Raw genomic sequence first — 21786 nt, 5'->3', positions numbered from 1 at the left:
GTTTCCCCACCTTCACAGTGAATACACAGGGAAGCCAGAGGTACACTTCCATCTTGCCCAGGTGGGAAGACAGAAGGAGCCCCTGACAGCCTACAACGTGGGGAGTCTGGGGTGCTCTGAAAGGCCCACCAGTGACCCCGGGCCTGAGCCAGCTCCTATGTACCCATGGCTCCTGAGCCACCCACACAGAACACCTGGCTCCAGGCATGCAGGGAGGGGCTCAGGAGGCCATGACTAGGGCTTGCTTGAAGAGTAGAGAAACAGCAGGTACTGGGTCTATGGGGGACAGGCATAGGCCTGAGAGCCCTGTTCCCCTGCACCCTGAATCATAGGGTGGTGAACATTCCCCAGCCTGGAAGCAGACCCCTCCACCATTACAGCCCCCCAAGGCCTCAAGGATGAAAGCCCTAGCAGGCTTGTAATCTGGGGCCTGAGGAGAGCAAAGACTCTCAGAACATGTGGATGGCCTCACCCCATCCCAGAAGCTGGTCCAAGCTGGCCCTGAGCCTGGGGTAGGGACTTCCAGAGGACCCTTCTAAGCAATGGAGTCTCTTGCTCAGAGAGGGTCAGAAGAAGTCTCTGGGTCCACAGCACTCTCAGGAGGAATGATGGTCCCCAGTCCCTGAACAGGGGTGCCCTGGTCCCATCGACTGGCCCTGTCATGTCAGTGGCTGGTCCCTCTGCCCCTCTCCAGCCCTTGGCTAGTTTGCCTAGGTGTGTGACCAAGGTGGGGACCAGGAAGATCAGGCAGTACAAACATTTCTGAAAAGGACACTACACAATGGGTGGTTTATAGGTATAAAAGTTTATAGGTATATAAAGTGGTTTTTAGGTATATACAGAGGTGGCTGAGGTGGCTTGAAGGGGAGCAGGAGCTCAGGGGAGGTGTGTGTGAAGCAAGACCAGATCTCAAGGTGCTTTCTGCCATCAAAGGGTTAGGGGACGACTCCAGGCAGGGTGCTTGCCATCCAAGCATGAGGACCTGAGTTTGAATCCCCAGAATCCACAGAGAAAGCTGCACTTAGTGGTGTGCACCTGTAACCCAGCATTGGGGAGGAGGACACAGGGGGATCCCTGGGGCTCACCGGTCAAACAGCCCATCTGAACTGGGGAGTTGATGCCAGCGAAACCCTCAGAAAACTAGGTAGAACAATGAGGTGGTCAGCCGAGGCCACACACATACACTGGACTGCTGGTTCATTTCCAGTCCTGCACACACGCGCACACACACACACACACACACACACACACACACACACACACACACACACACACACAGGGCTGCGGGTCATTTCTAGGCATGCACACACACACACACACACACACACACACACACACACACACACACACACACACGCCCACACACGTATACATGCGTACATACACAGGATTGCAGGGTCATTCCTGGTCCCTGTGGACAGATGGAATTCTCTGGGAGGGGTTATAAGGGGTAAAATGGAACAGGAGTTCTGAACCCCAACTTCCCTTATCTGCCACTGAGATTTAGAGTTGGGGCTCAGCCCAAGATCAGGAGTCAAATGAGGATCAGGGCTCAGCCTGGGGTCAGAGACTCAACTGAGGATCAGGGCTCAGTCTAGTGTTGTGGTACTGCCCCTGGGAGCATCACTGTGCCACCAACCTGGTGGTCTGACCTTCATCACCATGCTGGGCTGCACCCAGGGGCTTCCAGCCTCCAGAAGGCTCAGCAGGTTGGGCTTAGGAGTGTGGAAAATTCCTGCCAGCCCCTGGGCCTGCTGCGTCCCACCTCAACCCACACCCCACAGTGACCTGCTGATGGATGGATGCCTCTTGCTCCAGGGACTTCAGGGGCTCTCACACCTGGGTGCTGGTGTGTGAGGCTCCCCAGCGCCACCCCCACAATCCATCTGGCCATGGGTCAGATGAGAGTGAGCCCATTACTGCCAGAGTCAGTTGGTATACATGGAGGCCACCACACCACTCTGGAGCAGTAAGGCATGCTGGGACAGCAAGCTCCCCTTGTGGCTTTTGGAGACATCTAGAAATCAAACATCAACCAAGAGGCCTGCTGCTAGATTTTGGGTCAGCACGCTGTGCTGTAGAAGTTGGAAACAGAGCCAGCTCTGGCTGCCAAAAGTCAGGCTCAAAGCCACAACCACACATACAGACAATAGGCCCATGTTAAATGACAAGGGCCCTCCGGCCCTCCACTGGAGACCTGCTTTTAGAATATATTTTATTTATACTGGTCCCAGGTGGCACACACCATTAATCCTAGCACTTGGGAGACAGAGGCAGACTGGTGTACAGAATTAGATCCCGGACAGCCAAGGCTACTCAGAGAAACCTGTCTCAAAAAATGCTAAATAAATAAATAAATAATTAAATGATTCATTTTATTCTGTGAAATATGATCTACATCTCCTGGCCCTTCTGTCTTACCCTCCTTAGCTCAGTCAGGAGAAGCAGCCTGAGCCTTCATACACTCAGAGAACTCAGAAAGCTGGAAAATCCAACTGAAGGACAGGGGAGTTAGCCCTGGGAGGCTTCCTGGAAGAGGTACCTATACATGGAGGCTGTACAGAGTCCAAAACTCACCCACCCAGGGCTTGGCCTCATGCCAAGGACACAGTGACATTAAGGTTGATAAATCAGAAAGTATGCCCATAAGTCATTCTTTATAAAGAGTCACAGACAAATCCAGTCACAGAGAGGGCAGCCACCTCCTTCAGGGAACCAATTCCCCGGGACACCCACCAACCTGGCATGGCAGGACACTGGGTGACATAGAGCAGGGAGACTTGGTAGAACGAAGACTTCAACCTGCCGTTTCCATCCCCAAGAGGAGATGGATTCTGATTAAAATACTAACTTGCCAGAACATTCTCCATCTACCAGGAGAGGGAAAGAAGTTTCCCTGCTAGACAGGAGAACTCATGGAAGGAGATGATGGTTTTACAGTCACAAATTCATGACCTTCCTGCACCATAGCCTCTGCTTCTGCCTGGGACAGTGACTGAAACCACAAGCCCATGAGTCATCCCTCTGCCCGATGACTCTATGGCTCCCTGTTGCCCTGTGCTAGAGGGTGACTTTGTGACCCCTCCAGCTCCATCATCAGCTGTCGTAAAGATAGACCTTCGGCCTGGCGTTGGTGGTACACGCCTTTAATCCCAGCACTCGGGAGGCAGAGGTAAGTGGATCTCTGTGAGTTCAAGACCAGCCTGGTCTACAAGAGCTAGTTCCAGGACAGCCTCCAAAGCCACAGAGAAACCCTGTCTCGAAAAAAAAAAAAAAGATATACCCTCATCACATTTCCACAGTTGCTAAAAGAACTCAGGGCTTTGGGTGCCCCAGGACCTTTGCACAGGCCCCCAACCTCCCTCTTTTTCATTCAGAAAACAAGGGACCAGGGAGCCCTGAGTGCCCACGTTGGCACTCTCTCTATTAGGGAACCAACACCTCTGAGGCACTGATTCAGAGGCCAGCTTTAAGCCATTCAGTCTCAGTCAAAGGCATAGGTGAGACCTAAATTTAGGGCATCATTCATTGGGAGGCTGATGCGAGTGTCTGGGGTAGGCCTGACAATGGGTTGGGCCACCTGAAGGAAGAATAAAGGAGACAATTGCAATCCACTTCCTTCTTCCCTTTCAGTTAATCATTAGCATCCTGTGAAGGAGCTGGGGCTGACCAGCTCTGACTGTGGCTGCTTCCTGATCCAGGTAAGACCACTTGGGAGGACCATCTCGCTTGCTTGACTCTGGAGCACCTCTCTGGGGATACACCTCTTTAGCCTTAACTTTAGTCCTTCCTCTAGTCTACCCTTAGCTTGCTTACTTTTTATTCTTGTTACAGCCGGGACCGGTCCAGGACCTATGGGGAAGGTCTGTGGCTCAAAGCAGCACGGTGGGTCTGGGTTTCTGGAGCAGGGAGAGTGTCCCTGACTTTCCAGGGACAGAGTTAGGGGAATTTAAACCTTCCCTGACCTAGGGCTGGACTGGAAATCGTACAGTCCACATGTATGGACTTGCACCTGTTTGTCTTCCTCACACAACAAAGAAGGGATGAACCCAGACGTGGCTGTGTCTGCTTGTGTCTTCTGTTGCTGTTGTTTCTTTCTGAGTCTCACAAAGCCCACACTGGCCTCCAACCTCTTATGTAGCCAAGGCTGACCCTGACTCCTGATTGTCCTGCTTCTACTTCTGACATGCCTATCTTTGTTGTCAGAACCCAGGGCTCCCTGTGCTGGGCGAGCGCTGCCCACAGTCCTCACCCCTCTTGTCCTCTATTTTGTTTGTTCTGAGATAGGGTCCAGGTTAGCCAGAATGCTCCATCCTCATGCCTCAGTTTCTGGAGTGCAGGGATGACGAGTATTACCATGCCAGGTTGTGGTTATGGGGGTTTCCCTCTCTTTCATTGCTTGCTTTGTTTTTACTGACTTTTGTTCCATTCCAGGAAAGTGGAATTTCTCATTTTTCTAAGAAAAGTATCTTGGGCTCTGTGTAGATGTATCTGACTCTCCTTTGTTCTCCAGTCTGTCCTCTAAAGGTTACTTGGGGAAGTCAAGACCATCCTGGGCTACATAGTGTGACCTGTCTGTCAGTCAAACAGTCATTTAAAAGAGTGCCCCTGTGAGCACACTGCTCAGTGCTCCTGCCCCTCCCTGCACAGTGTGGCCACTGGCTAAGGCAAAAAGACAGGGGAATGCAAGGACAGTTCAGGGTCAAATCCCAAAGACAGAACCTGGGCAGAACAGGCAGCAAGAGGAAAAATCCAAAGAGCAACGTTTTCATCTCTCTCTCTCTCTCTCTCTCTCTCTCTCTCTCTCTCTCTCTCTCTCATTTTGTTTTTGTTTTGTTTTGTTTTGTTTTTTTGTTTTTTGTTTTTTTGAGACAGGGTTTCTCTGTGTAGCTTTGGAGCCTATCCTGGCACTCGCTCTGTAGACCAGGCTGGCCTCAAACTCACAGAGCTCCACCTGCCTCTGCCTCCCAAATGCTGTGCCACCAACGCCCAGCCTTCATCTGGAATTTCTTCCTGGCAGGAGTGCCCAACACCTGTGTTTCTTATTCATTCATTCATTCACTTACTCATTCATTCATTTTCACATGTATTGGTGTTTCACCTGCAGGAATGTCAGTGTGAGGGTGTTAGAAGCCCTGGAACTGGAGTTACAGACAGCTGTGAGCTGCCATATGGGTGCTGGGAATTGAACACACATCCTCTAGAACAGCAGCCAGTGCTCTTAACTGCTGAGCCATTTCTCCAGTCCGTGTTTCTTTTTAATTCTTTCTTTTGTCCCTGCTGTTTTGTTGCTGGTTTTGACGCATATTTTATTTTTTCCTGTATGTGCACATGAGTACAGTGCCTGCAGAGGCCAGCAGGGGGCATTGGGTCTCCTGGAGCTGGAGTTACAGGTGGTTGTGAGCCGCCTGCTGTGAAGAAGCTGGGAATGGGACCCTGTGCAGTTCCCAACACCCATGCTGAAAGGGCTTTGCAGTCTCCTAGTAGAAGGCACCCAAAGATGGCATCCCCTCATCCTATAGATCTGGGCTGTCTGTGGATTGGGGTGCCAACTGGTAAGTGGGGGAAAGTTGAGACAGGGGGAATGGTCCATCTGGATTATTGGTGACTGAGTGTACATGGCTAGATGCATGTCTGTCTCTCTGAGCCTCAGTTTCCCCTTTGTAAGACAGATGGTTCCAAAGAGCAGAAGTCCCTGAAAGTTTCATCTTTGGATGAAGGTGGGACCTCTTACACAGCCTCAGACCTTACCATCTTATTCCTTTGAGCTAGTATCCTAGAATCAAAACTCTAGAAACTTCTGTGAGCTAGAATACAAAGAGAGGGGAATAATAGGAACGTGAAGCTCTGTATTCCCTGAAGTTGAAGAGACTGGGAAAAAGTGGAGTCCAGCTGGGAACAGAGAGCACCCTTTCCTTGGGACCCCTACCCAAGTAGAGGGCCATTTCTCCCAGCATGGAGGAGGAGAGGGCCCACGGGGTCAGGTCCTTGGGTCTCTGGTTCTTTGCTGTGAAATCCTTTGAGTTCTATCATCTGTCACATAGGAAATGATAACAACTTCTATCAAGATTTAGCTGGGCAGGGTGGCACATACCCGGAGATGGAGGCCAGAGAGGCCAGGCATTAACGTCATCCTTGGCTACATAGCTATTAGAGGTCGGCCTGGGCTACAAGAGACCCTTCTGAAATTTTCAAATGACCATGAATGGTAATGGTGGCACCTCACGTTCCTATTATTCCCCTCTCTTTGTAGGACTACCAGGCCATGGATGTACCCCGAGCAGCCAAGGGACAGTGTCCCTGGCGTCCGTGCCTCATAGGGCTGTTGCTGCAGCTGCTGTTTGCTCTGTGCTTCTTCTCCTACATCCGAGTATCCCATGACCAACCTGGCCCCCCTGCTCCTGATAGCTCCACAGGACCAGCCTCCACCCCAACTACCCCTGTCCCCAGACCCTTCCTCATCTTACTGTGGACATGGCCCTTCCACAGCCCACTGACTCTGTACCCCTGTTCCAAGATGCTCCCAGGCACCGCCGACTGCCAGATGACTGTCAACCGGAGCTTGTACCCCCAAGCAGATGCAGTCATCTTCCACCACCGAGAAATCAGCCCCAACCCCAGGTCACTGCTGCCAAGTCAGCCGAGGCCGCCAGGCCAGCGCTGGGTGTGGTTCAGCCTGGAGTCACCCAGCCACTGCAGCAGGCTGTCAGCCCTGGATGGATACTTCAACCTAACCATGTCCTATCGCAGCGACTCTGACATCTTCACACCCTATGGCTGGCTGGAGCCGTGGGCAGAGCCTCCAGTCCAAACCCAGGTCAACATGTCTGCCAAGACTGACCTGGTGGCCTGGGCTGTGTCCAACTGGAACCCCAAGTCGGCTCGGGTGCTGTACTATCAGAAGCTTCAGAGTCACCTCCATGTGGACGTGTATGGCCGAGGACATATGCCCCTTTCCCGAGGGGACATGATGGGGACGCTGGCCAGATACAAGTTTTACCTGGCGTTTGAGAACTCACTTCACCCAGATTACATCACAGAGAAGCTGTGGAAGAATGCTCTGGAGGCCTGGGCTGTGCCCGTGGTCCTGGGGCCCAGCAGGAAGAACTATGAACGCTTCCTGCCCCCTGATGCCTTCATCCACGTGGATGACTTTGAGAGCCCAGCAGACCTGGCTCAGTACCTGCAGAAGCTAGACAAGGACAGCCAGAGCTACCAGCGCTACTTCCGCTGGAGGGAGACGCTCAGGCCTCGCTTGTCTAGCATGGCCCTTGCCTTCTGCCAGGCATGCAGGCAGCTGCAGTGGGACCAGAGGTACCAGACGGTCCACAGTGTGGCCTCTTGGTTCCACTGAGGTGGCTGGCCAGAGTCCTGCAGGCAGTGTCCCACTCGAAAGTCATCCTCTGTCGCCCCTGGTGCTAGACACTCCCTTGATGAGCATCTCAGCTGCTCAGAGCCTTGATTCTGGGGTCTTCATCTTTGCTCACTGGGGATGTGAGTTCCCAGAAGCCTGAGCTGTATCGAGAGACCCTGCTGCTGACACACTCTACTTCCCAGAGCCCCACCCTCTCCCACTGGTGGGTGGTGGGTCTGCCTCAATTGCTCCTGGTGCACGACATAAGTAACGTCTGAGGTGCTTGCAGGGATGTGGTACTGTCACAGTGATCCAGATGAGACCTTATTCTGTCAGTCTCACTCAGGGTGACCATGTGTGTGTCCTTCCCTGGTGCTTGAGCACAAAGTGGGAGTGGGTGTGATCGGGAGCCTCAGCCTTGCGGGTGGCCCTGTGTGGCTCCCCAGCCTGGGTGCAGAGCTGAGGCTGTGGGAGACGGTCTGTTTACGTTTCCATCTCCTGGGAGGTTCCACCCCACTCTGCGGCTGGCATGTTGGAAGTGGGTGGGAGAGAGGAGGCCAAGGTCCCCTCAGGCCTGGGTGGGAGGCTGCTTCCCCAAGCATGGGACACACACCTACCTGGGCAAGGGAGACTCAGAGAGAACAGTTTTGGATTCTCAGGCCAACTCTGAGGCTCCATGATCTGACCACATTGGGGAAACTGAGATCAGGAACATTCACTAAGGGGTTTCCACAGCATGTGGGGGTTCTGGCCTCTTGGCCACCATCAGGGAGTAGGAAATCCATTTCCTCAATCAGCATGTCTCAAGAAACTGGGGTGTCTGCACAGAGCTCTGGGGCAGGGGTGTGGCCCCAATCGTTCACCCACAGAGAACACCCACAGGCTGGGGCAGCAGTATGTCCTGCAGGACACCTGGGAGGTCTTCCTGAGTTGACTGGATGAAGAGGGGAATGCCCTTGGGAGCCCCCTCTCTGGGCCACTGGGGCAGGGGTGCATCTGTCTTCAGCCCAATGATCACTGGCCAGGGACAGACACCAACCCGGGTGTCTGCAGATGTCAGGGTCATAGCAAGCTGGGATCAAAGCACCCTCACACTTCGTGGGACACAGACCCCATCTCTGGGAACCTAATAATGCCTGGCACCTACAGGCCTTCCAGGGGTCAAGGTGCACCAAGGCAGCGACACCCACACCCCAGCCCATGGTACACCCCACCCTGTCCTTCCACTCCCAGCCAAGGCTTTAGGTTTACAGGACCCAGGTCCTTGGGGACCCCCACTGTGCCTGGTAGGCGCTGGCTTGGGCTGGATGGTGCTGGCATCCGCCCCAGACCTGCCCCCACTCAGAGGTGGGCAGCAAGTTATTTTTAGCCGGTGGAAGGAGACAGACAGGGCCCCAGGGAGCCAGTCCCGTGTGGAGGTCCAGGATCCACTCAGACCTCAGACTGGACCAGCATAACGGTTCTGTCCTCCACCCATATCTGTCACGGGTGGCACGGATGAGCACAGGTGAGGATGGCATCACCGGCCCCTCCACATCTTCGTTGGGGTTTGATTTGAGACAGTCTCGGGTGCGCCCAGAACTCGAGATACGGCCACACTAGGCCACGGACCTCTGCTACCCATACCTCCTGAATGCTCGGGTGACAGGCCCGTGCCACTCCACCCCGGCCGGCGTCACTGCACCCAGCCTCAGCCTTTCGTCTTCTCTGCCCATGTGGTCTCTTGCATGAGTGACCTGCTGGTGCACACGCACCAACCCTGATGTGGCAGAGGAGGGGGGTGGGGCTGCACCTGGTACTCTCTCCTTCTGGGAGTGCCCCCCTGCCGCCAGTTCCCGGATCCTGCCATCCCCAGGGCCCCAGTGCCTCCTGCCCCATGGCTATCGTCCTGTGTCGCCACTTGCAGCTTTTCACGCGGGCCTGAAGATCCAAGTCAGGTCTTCGTGCTCGCAGAACAGACGCAGCACGCACTGAACCATGGCTGCAGCGTCTGTTCTCCCACCTGCTTCCCCTTTTCTCCTAGGACACTAGGAGCCTCTCACTCCCGCCATTGGCCTGCTCCCCCAATCGCAGAGCTGAGGCTGGAGGGCAAGGCCTGCACGCAGGCGCAGATGGGTCTGTCTGTGACCCACCCTGGTGGCCTGCACGTGCACCTACTCCCTGCACGTGCACCGCCTGTAGGCGCTGACGCCGAGACACTGCCAGCCCAAGGAGATGTTGTCGGATGTCTGCCCGCATCTCTGCTACCCTGCAGTAGAGCTTGGCCTGCAGAAGGAGCAAAGGAGACAGGATTCAGGGGTGAGGGAATCCCCAGATTGCATCCTTCCCCCACCCCCCTGCAGTGTGCGCTCGCCCTCCTGTGTCAGCCTAGGCCCCCGCTCCCAGTCTCTCCTTCACCCTGCCCCCATCTTGACGTCGACCTCCCTGTATCTGGACCCCAGTATGGCTGCTGTTACCCCTGCCCTCTCTCCATCTCCTGTCTAGTCGGACTTAGGGTGTCTTCTCTAGGAGGGGGTGTCTCTTTCCCTTTTGTAGGCTCGGTAGCACATGCCTCTCGCCCTGACACTTGAAAAGCTGAGGCAGGAGGATTGGGAGAAGTTTGCCAAGGGCAGTTTGGAATGGAATGACCCTTTCGTTTTGTTTTGAATCCTCCAAAACAGAGGCAGGTAGATCTCTGTGAGTTTGAGTCCAGCCTGGTCTACATAGCCAGTTCCAGCTCAGCCAAGCTACAAAAACAGAGAAGTCCTGTTTTAAAACAAAACAAAACAAGCTGAGCAGTGGTGGCACACGCCTTTAATCTCAGGAGGCAGAGGCAGGCAGATCTCGGGGAGTTTGAGGGCAGCCTGGTCTACAAGATCGAGTTCCAGGACAGGCTCCAAAGCCATAGAGAAACCCGGTCTCGAAACCCGCCCCCCCCAAAAAAAATCCTTAAAAACGAAAAGCCAAGTGGGGCCATAGGTGGCTCAGTGGGCAAAGGCACTTGTGGTGACAGCCTGGGAAACTGAGTCAGATCCCTGCTTTCAGGTCTCCAGGTCCATACTCAAACCACTAGGGCCAGCTCTACTATTTGGCCAGGCAAGGTGCAGAGCCCTCCACATGAAGGTGGAGCAGACAGGGGACTTTTCAAAGTTGACCCCTGACCTCCATACACCCCATATCATGCACACATTTTTTGAGACAGGGTTTCTCTGTGTAGCCCTGACTGACCTGGAAATCACTCTGTTGACCAGGCTGGTCTCGAACTCTCAGAGCTCTGCCTGTCTCTGTCTCCCAAGTGCTGGGAGTGAAGGCGTATAACAGTATGTCCAACATAGAAACACTTGGGAGACCGAGGCAGGATGGTTCCCTAAGTTGAAGTCTAGTCTTAGATAGGATTTTATAGCTGTGAGAAACACCATGACCATGGCAACTCTTGTTTTGTTTTGTTTTGTTTTTGTTTTTGTTTTTTCGAGACAGGGTTTCTCTGTGTAGCTTTGGAGCCTATCCTGGCACTCGCTCTGGAGACCAGGCTGGCCTTGAACTCACAGAGATCCACCTGCCTCTGCCTCCCAAGTGCTGGGATTAAAGGCGTGCGCCACCAACGCCCGGCTTTTTTTTTTTTTAAGATTTTATTTATTATGTATACAACATTCTGCTTCCATGTATATCTGCACACCAGGAGAGGGCACCAGATCTCATAACTGATGGTTGTGAGCCACCATGTGGGTGCTGGGAATTGAACTCAGGACCTCTGGAAGAGCAATCAGTGCTCTTAATCTCTGAGCCATCTCTCCACCCCCCCTCCCATGGCAACTCTTGTAAAGGAAAACATTTAATTGGGGCTGGTTTACAGTTCAGAGGGTCAGCCCATTGTCATCCTGTGATGGTGGCATGGGACAGACATGGTGCTGGAGATGGACCTGAGAGTTCTTACCTCTGGATCGGGAGGCAGCAGGAAGGGAACTGTGTCACTAGGAGTAGCTTGAGCTTAGGAGACCTCAAAGCCCACCCCACAGAGACATACTTACTCTAACAAGGCCATACCTCCTAATAGTGCCACTCACTATAGATGACATTTTCTGTCAAACCACCACATCATGTCTTAAAAAATAATCAAACAGAAAAGACCTGTGTGTGTGTGTGTGTGTGTGTGTGTGTGTGTGTGTGTGTGTGTGTGTGTGTGTGGTGTCATGTCGTGGTGCATGTCTGTCATTCCAGCACTTGGGGAGAATCAGGAGTTCACGGTCAGCCCGCACTACAGAGACGACCTGATAAAGCTAACATGTCAGGGGCTAGGTAATTACAGTGCTCCTGAAGAGGACTTAAGTTTGGTTCCAGCACTGACAGCTGCCTGTAACCCAGAGATCCAACACTTTTGTGACCCTGTTCCCATGATCACAGCACACACCAATGCAGACACTCACACATGAGTTTTATTTACTTATTTATTTTTGTTTTTTTGAGACACAGGTTCTCTGTGTAGCCCTGGCTGTCCTGGAATTCACACTGTAGACAGGCTGGCCTCAAACACAGAGCTCCACCTACCACAGATTCCCAAGTGCCGGGATTAAAGGCGTGAGACACCACCGCCCATCTCACAAGAGATTTTTAAAATGCCCAAAAATCCATATCCACAAGTATGAGGGTTCACCATGTGTGTAACTTAGAGTATTCCAGCACAGAACCCATGTGTGGGGCTGGGGTCATGGTCAGGGGCGGGGTCCTGCCTCAAATTTCCCAATGAGGTGTTGTGTGATGTTTTACTCTTTTTGTTTTATGGGGGGCCCACCACCTAACTCCCAAACAAATCATGCATGGAAGCCTATTCTTAGTTATGAATGCTCAGCCTTAGCCTGGCTTGTTTCTTGCCAGCTTTTGTTAAATTATCCCATCTATCATTGGCCTTGGGGTTTTTATCTTTCTCTATTCCTGTATATCTTTTCTTTCTTTCTTACTCCATGTCTGGCTGTGTAGCTGGATGGCTGGCCCCTGAAGTACTCCAACTTCCTCTCTCGTTCTCAGAGCTTTTTTCTCTGAGATTTCTCCTCATATTTATCTTCTCTGCCAGCTCCAGCTATCCTTCTCTCCAACCTCGATATTGGCCATCCAGCTCTTTATTACACTATTGGTGTTTTAGACAGGCACAGTAACACCCCTGCCTAGAATTCCCCAGTGAGGGGCTGGGGCTGTGGTTGGTGTGGGGCCCCGCCTAGAATGCCCCAGTGAGGGGCTGGGGCCATGGTTGGGGTGGAGCCCCGCCTAGAATCCCCCAGTGAGGGGCAGGGCTCATCCCCCACTACCTGCTCTTACTTCCTCCAAACCCTGAGTTCCATCCCTGACAGAAGGAAAGGAAAACTCTAGGAACAATATGGCAATGAGGTTGTGACCAGCAACTGACCTTGTCTGTCTGTCTCCAGAAGTTTCTCAGCTCCCCAAACTGCACCATAGTCAACAGACCCACAGCAATATTCCCACGTGTGACCCACAGAGAAAGTTATTAACCGGCTAGTGCACACTACTTTAGGTTTTTGTTTTTTTTTTTAGTACGTTTATTTATTGTGTGTGCCTGTGTCTATTCATGTGTGTTTGTTTGTATGTGTGATTGTGTATGAGTGTGTGTGTAACTGTGTATATGTGTGTATATATATGCACCTATAAGTGTGCATGTGTACATGCTCATGGAGGGCAGAAGTCAGAAGCAGGTTTTGGTTTTGTTCTCCCATGTGGGACCCATGGATTCCCAGCAGGCTGAGCCTTTTGCTGCCCTCAGGTTTCTTCTTTCCTAGAGCCCTCAGGAGCCTTGCTGCGTTTTTATGCTCTAGGAAACATGTCTCTTTGGATGATGTTTACCATCCAAATAAATGGGCTTATAAAAAACAGCAAAAGTTGGTTTTATGGAGAAACATTTTCAGTTTGAAAAGTTCTAATTTTTAGAAAAAGCCTGGCTTTTTTCTGTGATTTTTTTAGATTTGGTTTCCCAATTGTCTTTGAGTCTGGGTCTGGCCTCAAACCCACTCTGCAGCTGAGGATGGCCTTGGATGGGACCCATGTCCTCCCTTGGCAAGTGCTGCATGTGGTGTGCCATCTCGGGAGTTGTGGGGTTTTCTTCATTATCTTGGATATGCCCAAGCTCATAAAAGTACTCCACTAGTCCCCATCTGTGACTGGGCCTGGGACTTGGCAATTATATTTCTTCTTCTTCTTTTTTAAAGATTTGTTTAGTATACATTGGTGTTTTGTCTGCATGTATGTGTGGGTTGGGTCCCCTGGAGTTGAAGTTACACTTGCAGCATTAGTGGCCTGATGAGCAATGTATGAGCAGCCCATGGTGCCCAGAGTGACCAGTGACATCATGGGGGCGCCCTGCATTTTTCAAAGCACCCACGGTTTTAAACCCTCTATTGCACAGGAGTCAAAAATCATATTATGCTTTCACTTTTATTTTCAAATGTTTTTCAGAACACGATGAAAACATCAGAATTTCTTGATTTTGTTTCTAGAGACAAGGTCTTACTCTATAGCGCAGGCTAAACTGGAACTCACTGTAGACTAGGTTGACTGCAAACTCACAGAGATCAACCTGCTTCTGCCTCTCAATTTCTTGGAATATATATGTGTCTACCACATCCAATCAAGTGCCAGGCTGAGGGAAACAAAACAGAAGCCAAGGACATCCTAGGCTATATATATATATATATATATATATATATATATATATAGATATGGAGGGTAGCCTGGGCTACAAGAGACCTTGACTGAAAGATTTTTAAAAATGTGGAGTGCTGGGCATGGTGGCACACGCCTTTAATCCCAGCACTGGGGAGGCAGAGGCAGGTGGATCTCTGTGAATTCGAGGCCAGCCTGGTCTCCAGATCAAGTTCCAGGACAGTCAGGGCTACACAGAGAAACTCTGTCTCAAAAAAAAATGTGGAGTGTTAATTTGGTCATTTTCCACAAGGATGACCAGTGACCTGCTCTGCCTTCTCCTCTCATTCCAGATCCCCCAGGCCATGGATACGCCCCGAGCAGCCAAGGGACAGTGTCCCTGGCGTCCATGCCTCATAGGGCTGTTGCTGCAGCTGCTGTTTGCTCTGTGCTTCTTCTCCTACATCCGAGTATCCCATGACCAACCCGGCCCCCCAGCTCCTGATAGCTCCACAGGACCAGCCTCCACCCCAACTACCCCTGTCCCCAGACCCTTCCTCATCTTACTGTGGACATGGCCCTTCCACAGCCCACTGACTCTGTACCCCTGTTCCAAGATGCTCCCAGGCACCGCCGACTGCCAGATGACTGTCAACCGGAGCTTGTACCCCCAAGCAGATGCAGTCATCTTCCACCACCGAGAAATCAGCCCCAACCCCAGGTCACTGCTGCCAAGTCAGCCGAGGCCGCCAGGCCAGCGCTGGGTGTGGTTCAGCCTGGAGTCACCCAGCCACTGCAGCAGGCTGTCAGCCCTGGATGGACACTTCAACCTAACCATGTCCTATCGCAGCGACTCTGACATCTTCACACCCTATGGCTGGCTGGAGCCGTGGGCAGAGCCTCCAGTCCAAACCCAGGTCAACATGTCTGCCAAGACTGACCTGGTGGCCTGGGCTGTGTCCAACTGGAACCCCAAGTCGGCTCGGGTGCTGTACTATCAGAAGCTTCAGAGTCACCTCCATGTGGACGTGTATGGCCGAGGACATATGCCCCTTTCCCGAGGGGACATGATGGGGACGCTGGCCAGATACAAGTTTTACCTGGCGTTTGAGAACTCACTTCACCCAGATTACATCACAGAGAAGCTGTGGAAGAATGCTCTGGAGGCCTGGGCTGTGCCCGTGGTCCTGGGGCCCAGCAGGAAGAACTATGAACGCTTCCTGCCCCCTGATGCCTTCATCCACGTGGATGACTTTGAGAGCCCAGCAGACCTGGCTCAGTACCTGCAGAAGCTAGACAAGGACAGCCAGAGCTACCAGCGCTACTTCCGCTGGAGGGAGACGCTCAGGCCTCGCTTGTCTAGCATGGCCCTTGCCTTCTGCCAGGCATGCAGGCAGCTGCAGTGGGACCAGAGGTACCAGACGGTCCACAGTGTGGCCTCTTGGTTCCACTGAGGTGGCTGGCCAGAGTCCTGCAGGCAGTGTCCCACTCAAAATTCATCCTCTGTTGCCCCTGTGTTGTGCTCTATCGTGCTGGGTAGTTTTATTTCAATTTGATACAAACTAGAGTCATGTGGGTTGATGGAGCCACAATTGAGAGAATGGCACCACCAGATTGACCTGCAGGGCATTTTCTTAATTAGTGATTGATGGTAAGGCCTCAGCTCACTGTGGGTGGTACCATCCCTGGGCTGCTTGTCCTGGGTTCTATAAGAAAGCAGGCTGAGCAAGCCATGGGGAGCAATTCAGTAAGTGGCCTCTGCCTCAGCTCCTGCCTCCAGGTTCCTGCCTGACTCTGTGAATGATGGAGTGTGACTGAGAAATGTAAGCTGAAATAAAACTAAAGTTACTTAGCCATCATGGCATTTTAGCACAGCTATGGAGGCCCTAACTAAGACATACCTGGCTGGGTGGTGGTGGCGCACGCCTTTAATCCCAGCACACAGGAAACAGAGGCAGGCAGATCTCTGTTTTAGACCAGCCTGGTCTACAAGAGCTAGTTCCAGGACAGCCTCCAAAGCCACAGAGAAACCCTGTCTCGTAAAAACAAACAAACAAAAAACAACAAAAAAGGAACTAGTTCCAAAGACACAGAGAAACCCTGTTTCAGAAAAAAAAAAAAAAAAAAAAAAAAAAAAAAAAAAGACATACCAGCTCCCAGCACACTCTGCTCAGAGTAACTGGTGGGTGGTGGGTCTGCCCCAGTTTTGGTCTTTATCACACAACTATCCCTGTGGAGGCTGGGGTGTGACAGTATCACAGATATCCAGATGGGAGCATTGCAAGAACTGACCTGAGACCTTATTCTATGAATCTCATCCAGGGTGACTGTGTCCTTCGCCGGGGGTATGCTCAAACAATGCCTGGTGACATCTGTGGTTGTCACTCTGGAGGAGAGGGACTGGGGGCTGTTCTAGGACATTGTCAACACTATTACATGCAAAGGGATCTGAATCTCAGATCCACAGCACCCATATAAAATGTCATGCGTGGCGGTACATGACTGAAACCCTGTGCTGGGAGCTGGAGACAAGAGTGGCCCCAGGGCTCGCTGGGCAGTCAGTCTGACTGAGTTGGCAGCTGCGTGGTCAGTGAGAGACTCTGCTTCGAAACACATGGTGGAGAGTAACTTCAGATGACTGCCAGCCTCAGCCCATGCTCTCCGTGTCTGTGTCAGCTGCCAGCTTTGCCGTCTCTCAGAGCTGATGTCCCCTGGGTGAATTCCAGGAAGATGTACAGGTCAGGCTGAGATGACACTAGCAAGGGGACAGGCTGCCCGGCACACCAGGTGGGTGACTTGGCCAAGGTTTTGGAGCAGGAAATTAGGGAAGGGTCAAAGGTCAGGCCAGTGTCCACCTTCAAGGAGAAAGCACACAGGGCTGGGGAGAACTGGTGCCCTGCTGGGGGTGATGGTGTCATCATCACCCGGGAGGTAGAGGCGGGACAATGACAACTTCAAGTCTCCCTCCTCTACACAGAGAGTTGGAGGCAATCCTGGGTTCCTGGAGACCATTGGCAACAACTATAGAGTGGGAGTGGGTGTGATCGGGAGCCTCAGCCATGCGGGTGGCCCTGTGTGGCTCCCCAGCCTGGGTGCGGAGCTGAGGCTGTGGGAGATGCTCTGTTTACGTTTCCATCTCCTGGTAGGTTCCACCCCACTCTGCGGCTGGCATGTTGGAAGTGGGTGGGAGAAAGGAGGCCAAGGTCCCCTCAGGCCTGGGTGGGCTTGGGGACACACACCTACCTGGGCAAGGGAGACTCAGAGAGAACAGTTTTGGATTCTCAGGCCAACTCTGAGGCTCCATGATCTGACCACATTGGGGAAACTGAGATCAGGAACATTCACTAAGGGGTTTCCACAGCATGTGGGGGTTCTGGCCTCTTGGCCACCATCAAGGAGTAGGAAATCCATTTCCTCAATCAGCATGTCTCAAGAAACTGGGGTGTCTGCACAGAGCTCTGGGGCAGGGGTGTGGCCCCAATCGTTCACCCACAGAGAACACCCACAGGCTGGGGCAGCAGTATGTCCTGCAGGACACCTGGGAGGTCTTCCTGAGTTGACTGGATGAAGAGGGGAATGCCCTTGGGAGCCCCCACTTTGGGCCACTGGGGCAGGGGTGCATCTGTCTTCAGCCCAATGATCACTGAGAAAGCTGGGCATGGACAGACACCGCTCAACCCCCAACCCAGGTGTCTTCAGATGCCAGGGTCATAGCAAGCTGGGATCAAAGCTTCCTTGCAGCAATGCCCTCCAGGTGAAACATTACAGCCTGCATAGTGTCTCCTTAAGCAGGAAGGTAAGGAAAACAGCTTCAGGAAGTCCCTGAAACCAACAAGTTTCACTAGGCTCCTCTTAGCCAGAATGAGCAATAAAAGCTGAGGGTCCCCTCAGGAAATTGAGATGCCTGGAAGAGGCTCCAATCAGCTGAGGGATGCTCTCCAGCCTGTTGTGTGGCCAGCAGGCTGTGAAGTGCACTCCAGGTTCCCAGCTCTGTGAGCTGTCACCCATGCTGGGGTGGGCCTTGGTGACACAGCTGTCTCCCCTTACCCATATGCTTGGCAGTGACCCCAGTAAAGCTCATGGTTCACCACGCAGGTCTTTGGGGGTGTCCATACTTTGGTCTGTCGTGGGCTTCCTACTCAGGTAAGTAGCAGGGTGTGTTGCATGTCCCCAGGAAAGTCTTTCGAGTCATAGAACATTCCCACCTGAAGAGGACCACGGCATAACCAAAACTGAGTTGGGGAGGAGTGAACGCATGGTGTAGGCTGTGGGTGGCAAGGCATGCCACTGAGGCCAATCAGCCTGAGAGGCAGACATTTTGGGGGAGACTCCGGTAGGCTGTTCCTCCCTGGGTGTTGTATGTTGGTGTGCTGTGGTGGCAGCTGTGTGGAACTCACCCCAAGCCATCAGGATCAGGAGTGTGAGAGGGAGCATCCCAGGGTTCCTCTGTGTGGAATAAGGTGACTTGCCTGCTTGATGAGTGGGGTCCTCTACAGAAATTCGGAGATGCCCAGAAGACACCTAAAGGGTTACAGCAAATTTTGTAGTCTTAAGATTAGCATGAGGGTCGAGCTTGGCAGCAGCAGCAGAGGCTGCCAGGCTGCAGTTCTGAGTGCTTAGAGATGCACCTGGGGTGGAGATGGTGCCAAGCAGGAAGTTGTTTGTGTAAAGGAGCAATCACAGCAAGGGGAGATGCAGCAGCATCCTCCTTGTTAGCCTCGGACCTGGCAAGTGAATTAGAGAAACGAGGGGAAGAGATGGGGGCAAAGGCCTGCGGCTTCTTAGGGCTCGGCAGCCAGAGGGAAAGATCACAAGTTAGGCCTGTGCTTGAAAGCCCTTCCTGGGTTCCAAGACCTTGGAACCTGTGGAGAGACACAGAGTGAGGAAGAGAACATTGAAAAGCAACAGAAGATACCCCACAGGTCCGACATTTAAGAGAAAAAAAGGATCCAGCATTCTGATGGGACATTAATCACAGTCCAGAATCTCAGCATCTGCACTGCTACAATTGGTGGAGGCTTTTAAACAAGCAACAGTAGAGCCTGTTGCAGCCCAGCCATGGTGCAGAGGGACCACTCTGCAGTGGAGAAAGGGAAACTGAGTCATGTGACTTCCCCTCCCTCCTTAAGGCAAAGGCTGTGTAACTTCAGACAGGGTGAGGGAATCAGTCACTGGTGGGCTAGCTTTTCAGAGTCATTAGGAATAGCTGGTTGTCTCCAGCTGGAGTCCCCACAAATATCAGGGGGACCATAGAGGAGAGCAGATGCTATGAAGGGAACTAGAGATAAGAGAGGCTGCATGTGAACCGTGTTCACAGCACAGTTAAAGAAAAGGCTGTGCAGTGCACTCCAGGTCCTTGGGGACCTCAGCTGGTTGGGGCGACAGGATCTTTATAAAGTAGGAAAGGCTTTGAAAGGTCTGAGTGTCTTAGACTAGCGTGTAAAGAGCGTCTGTATAGTGAGAGAGCAACCGAGAGGACATGGAAAGTGGGAAAGCTGAGAGGCATCTGTCCTGTGTCCACTGGAGTTCCTAGGGAAGAACTGATGGACAAAGTCACACTGTGTGCCGAGGAGCCTCTGGAAGGCTCGCAGAAGACATCCTGATAGAACAGCTTGGGTTAAGACGATTAAGCTATGTCCACTGTGCCAATCTGGGGCCAGCATGACCAAGGGATGCCTTGGGAGCCTGCAGGAACTTGGTCTCCCTTGGCCCTTGGCAGGTCTGAGTGGATTCAGTCAGCCCCGCCCCCAACCCCAAGTTCATCAGACATGGAGAAATGTAGGGAGGCTCCAGGACACAGGTTCAGAGCACGACAGAGGGTTCCAGTTCATGCTCACAACCAACTGTGATCTGTGCAGGAAGCAACTGGTACAGATGGATAGACCCTTTCCTGTGCCATATTAGACCTGGCTTCTGCTCCACTTTAGATATCTCCTGAACTGTGAGCTTCTGGGATCACCTGACACTGCTGAGCACTGATGACAGGGGACTCCGAAAGCCTCATAGAAATTATGTTTGAGACCCCACTGGTTAATATGGGATGTTGCGGTGTCCTGTCCATCCACGGGGCACGATTGTTAGTTATATAGATGTCAAAATGACAACCTGAGTGTCTCATGAATTTGGAGAATCATCAGAGAGACATCCAGGTGCAACAGCATTCCCACCTGTCTCACAGCTTTGCCGGGCCTCAGTTAATAGGAGGCAAAAATGGTCTTTAAGAGAATAGCTAAGAATTTAAATCCAGAAAGAACCCTGTGTGGGTGGAATGGGACACTCTCCAAAGGCAGGTTACTGAATGGAGAGCCCTGTTGTGGAATGATCTTTTTGTAGACTGTGGAGCTTTGTCACTCAGATTGGTTTAATAAAAAGCACCCAATAGCTAGGCAGGATTTTCAGGGCAGTGAGGATGCTGGGAAGAAGGGCAAAGACATGGGGAGTTGCCAGCCATCAAGAGGAAACAGCACGGGCAGTACAGAGTTAAGGTAACAAAGACACGAGACAAAAGGTAGACTGACTTAAAAAAAATGGGTTAATTTAAGTTGTAAGAGCTAGTTAGTAACAAGCCTAAGCTATCAGCAGAGCCTTTTACAATTAAGAAGTCTCCATTTGGCTATTTGGGAGCTAACAGGCGGAACAAAAAAATCCACCTACAGATGTCAGTGCTGAAGGCTCCCTCTCTGTGAGCTGTTGGCCCAGGAAGGCCCCGAGGCCCCACAAACATAAAGGCTGTGGCTGCTGCTGTTGCTTCTATGCCAGGACTAGATAGTGAGATCCTATTGCTGAAGACACCACAAGCACAAGACATGGAGAAATTAAGCTGGGACTGACCAGGAAGTCCCCACCCTGTCGGCTGGCTTTCACAGCTCCTAGTGCAGAAATGTCTCTAACATTGCTGCTCAGTTCTGGACTGTGCATGCTGAGACATGCCAGGCAGGGTGTGTCCGATGTGTGATAGTGGCTCGGCTGTCATGGTTGACACCAACAGCCTTCAGACTAAGTTTAAGGGCTGCTCCACAGAGCAAATTCATGCCAGGACAACACCTATGGCTGGAAAGGGTTTAAGCCCCAACAGAGAACAGTATCTGTGTTTTTTCAACATAGATGTGATGTGCCTATCAAAATGCTCTCAGTATCTGTTTCCTCTGATATGGAAGCATTCCACCCTGCAGGAAGCTCCTTAAACATAAGGTAAACAAAACAGCCGCAGGAAGTCCCTGGGTAAACAAAACAGCTGCAGGAAGTCCCTGAAACCAGTTGTATTCACTAGGCCTCCCTTCCATGCCAGAGTAATCAGAGTGTCTGGACATCAGGTTCATAGATCACCGTTGTTATCAGCTCCTGAACAGGTGGCTATTACTGTGCTGTAGTGGCCTAATTCAAGGACATAGGTAGATGACGATAGTCACCCATTCCACGGCTCAGGGACCTCTGCAGGAGATGGGGTGCAAAGGATCTAAGTGCAGAGGATGGAGGGATAGGGTGTTGTAGAACTGTTTCCTCTGATAGTGAAGCATTCCATCCTGCAGGGAGGTCTTTAAATAGGAAGGTGAACAAAACAGCTACAGGAAGTCCCTGAAACAGACCAGTTTCACTAGACGCCTCCCCACCAGAGTGAGCAGTAAAAGCTGAGGGTCCCCTCAGGAAATAGAGCTGCCTGGAAGAGACTTGGGCCAGCTGAGGCTCCTGGAAGGGATGCTCTCCAGTCTGTTGTGTGGCCAGCAGGCTGTGCAATACACTCTAGGTTCCCAGCTCTGTGAGCTGTCACCCATGCTGGGGTGGGCCTTGGTGACACAGCTGTCTCCCCT

The 21786-nt window shown here is 52.1% G+C and overlaps 2 protein-coding genes across 2 annotated transcripts; both read left to right on the top strand.

Moving 5' to 3' along the window:
• Positions 1-6262: 6262 nt before the first annotated feature.
• Fut6a (alpha (1,3) fucosyltransferase 6A) lies at positions 6263-7695 on the top strand. The gene has a single exon (NM_001244088.1). It carries the CDS (start codon positions 6266-6268, stop codon positions 7352-7354), a length of 1089 nt encoding a protein of 362 aa, NP_001231017.1. The 5' UTR covers positions 6263-6265; the 3' UTR covers positions 7355-7695.
• A 1780-nt stretch (positions 7696-9475) lies between these two features.
• Positions 9476-15852, top strand: Fut6b (alpha (1,3) fucosyltransferase 6B). The gene is given in 2 exon segments (NM_001244087.1): positions 9476-9652; positions 14332-15852. A coding segment is annotated over 1 exon segment (1089 nt). The 5' UTR covers positions 9476-9652; positions 14332-14343; the 3' UTR covers positions 15433-15852.
• The last annotated feature ends 5934 nt before the right edge of the window (positions 15853-21786 follow it).

This window comes from Cricetulus griseus, chromosome 5, assembly GCF_003668045.3.
Source record: "Cricetulus griseus strain 17A/GY chromosome 5, alternate assembly CriGri-PICRH-1.0, whole genome shotgun sequence".
NCBI lineage: Eukaryota > Metazoa > Chordata > Mammalia > Rodentia > Cricetidae > Cricetulus > Cricetulus griseus.
The sequence above is the reverse complement of the archived record's forward strand: the minus strand, read 5'-3'. Positions and strand labels throughout refer to the sequence as shown.

Bases quoted from the DNA above. Each gene is read 5' to 3' on its own strand.
- Fut6a (NM_001244088.1), top strand. From the start codon at position 6,266: ATGGATGTACCCCGAGCAGCCAAGGGACAGTGTCCCTGGCGTCCGTGC.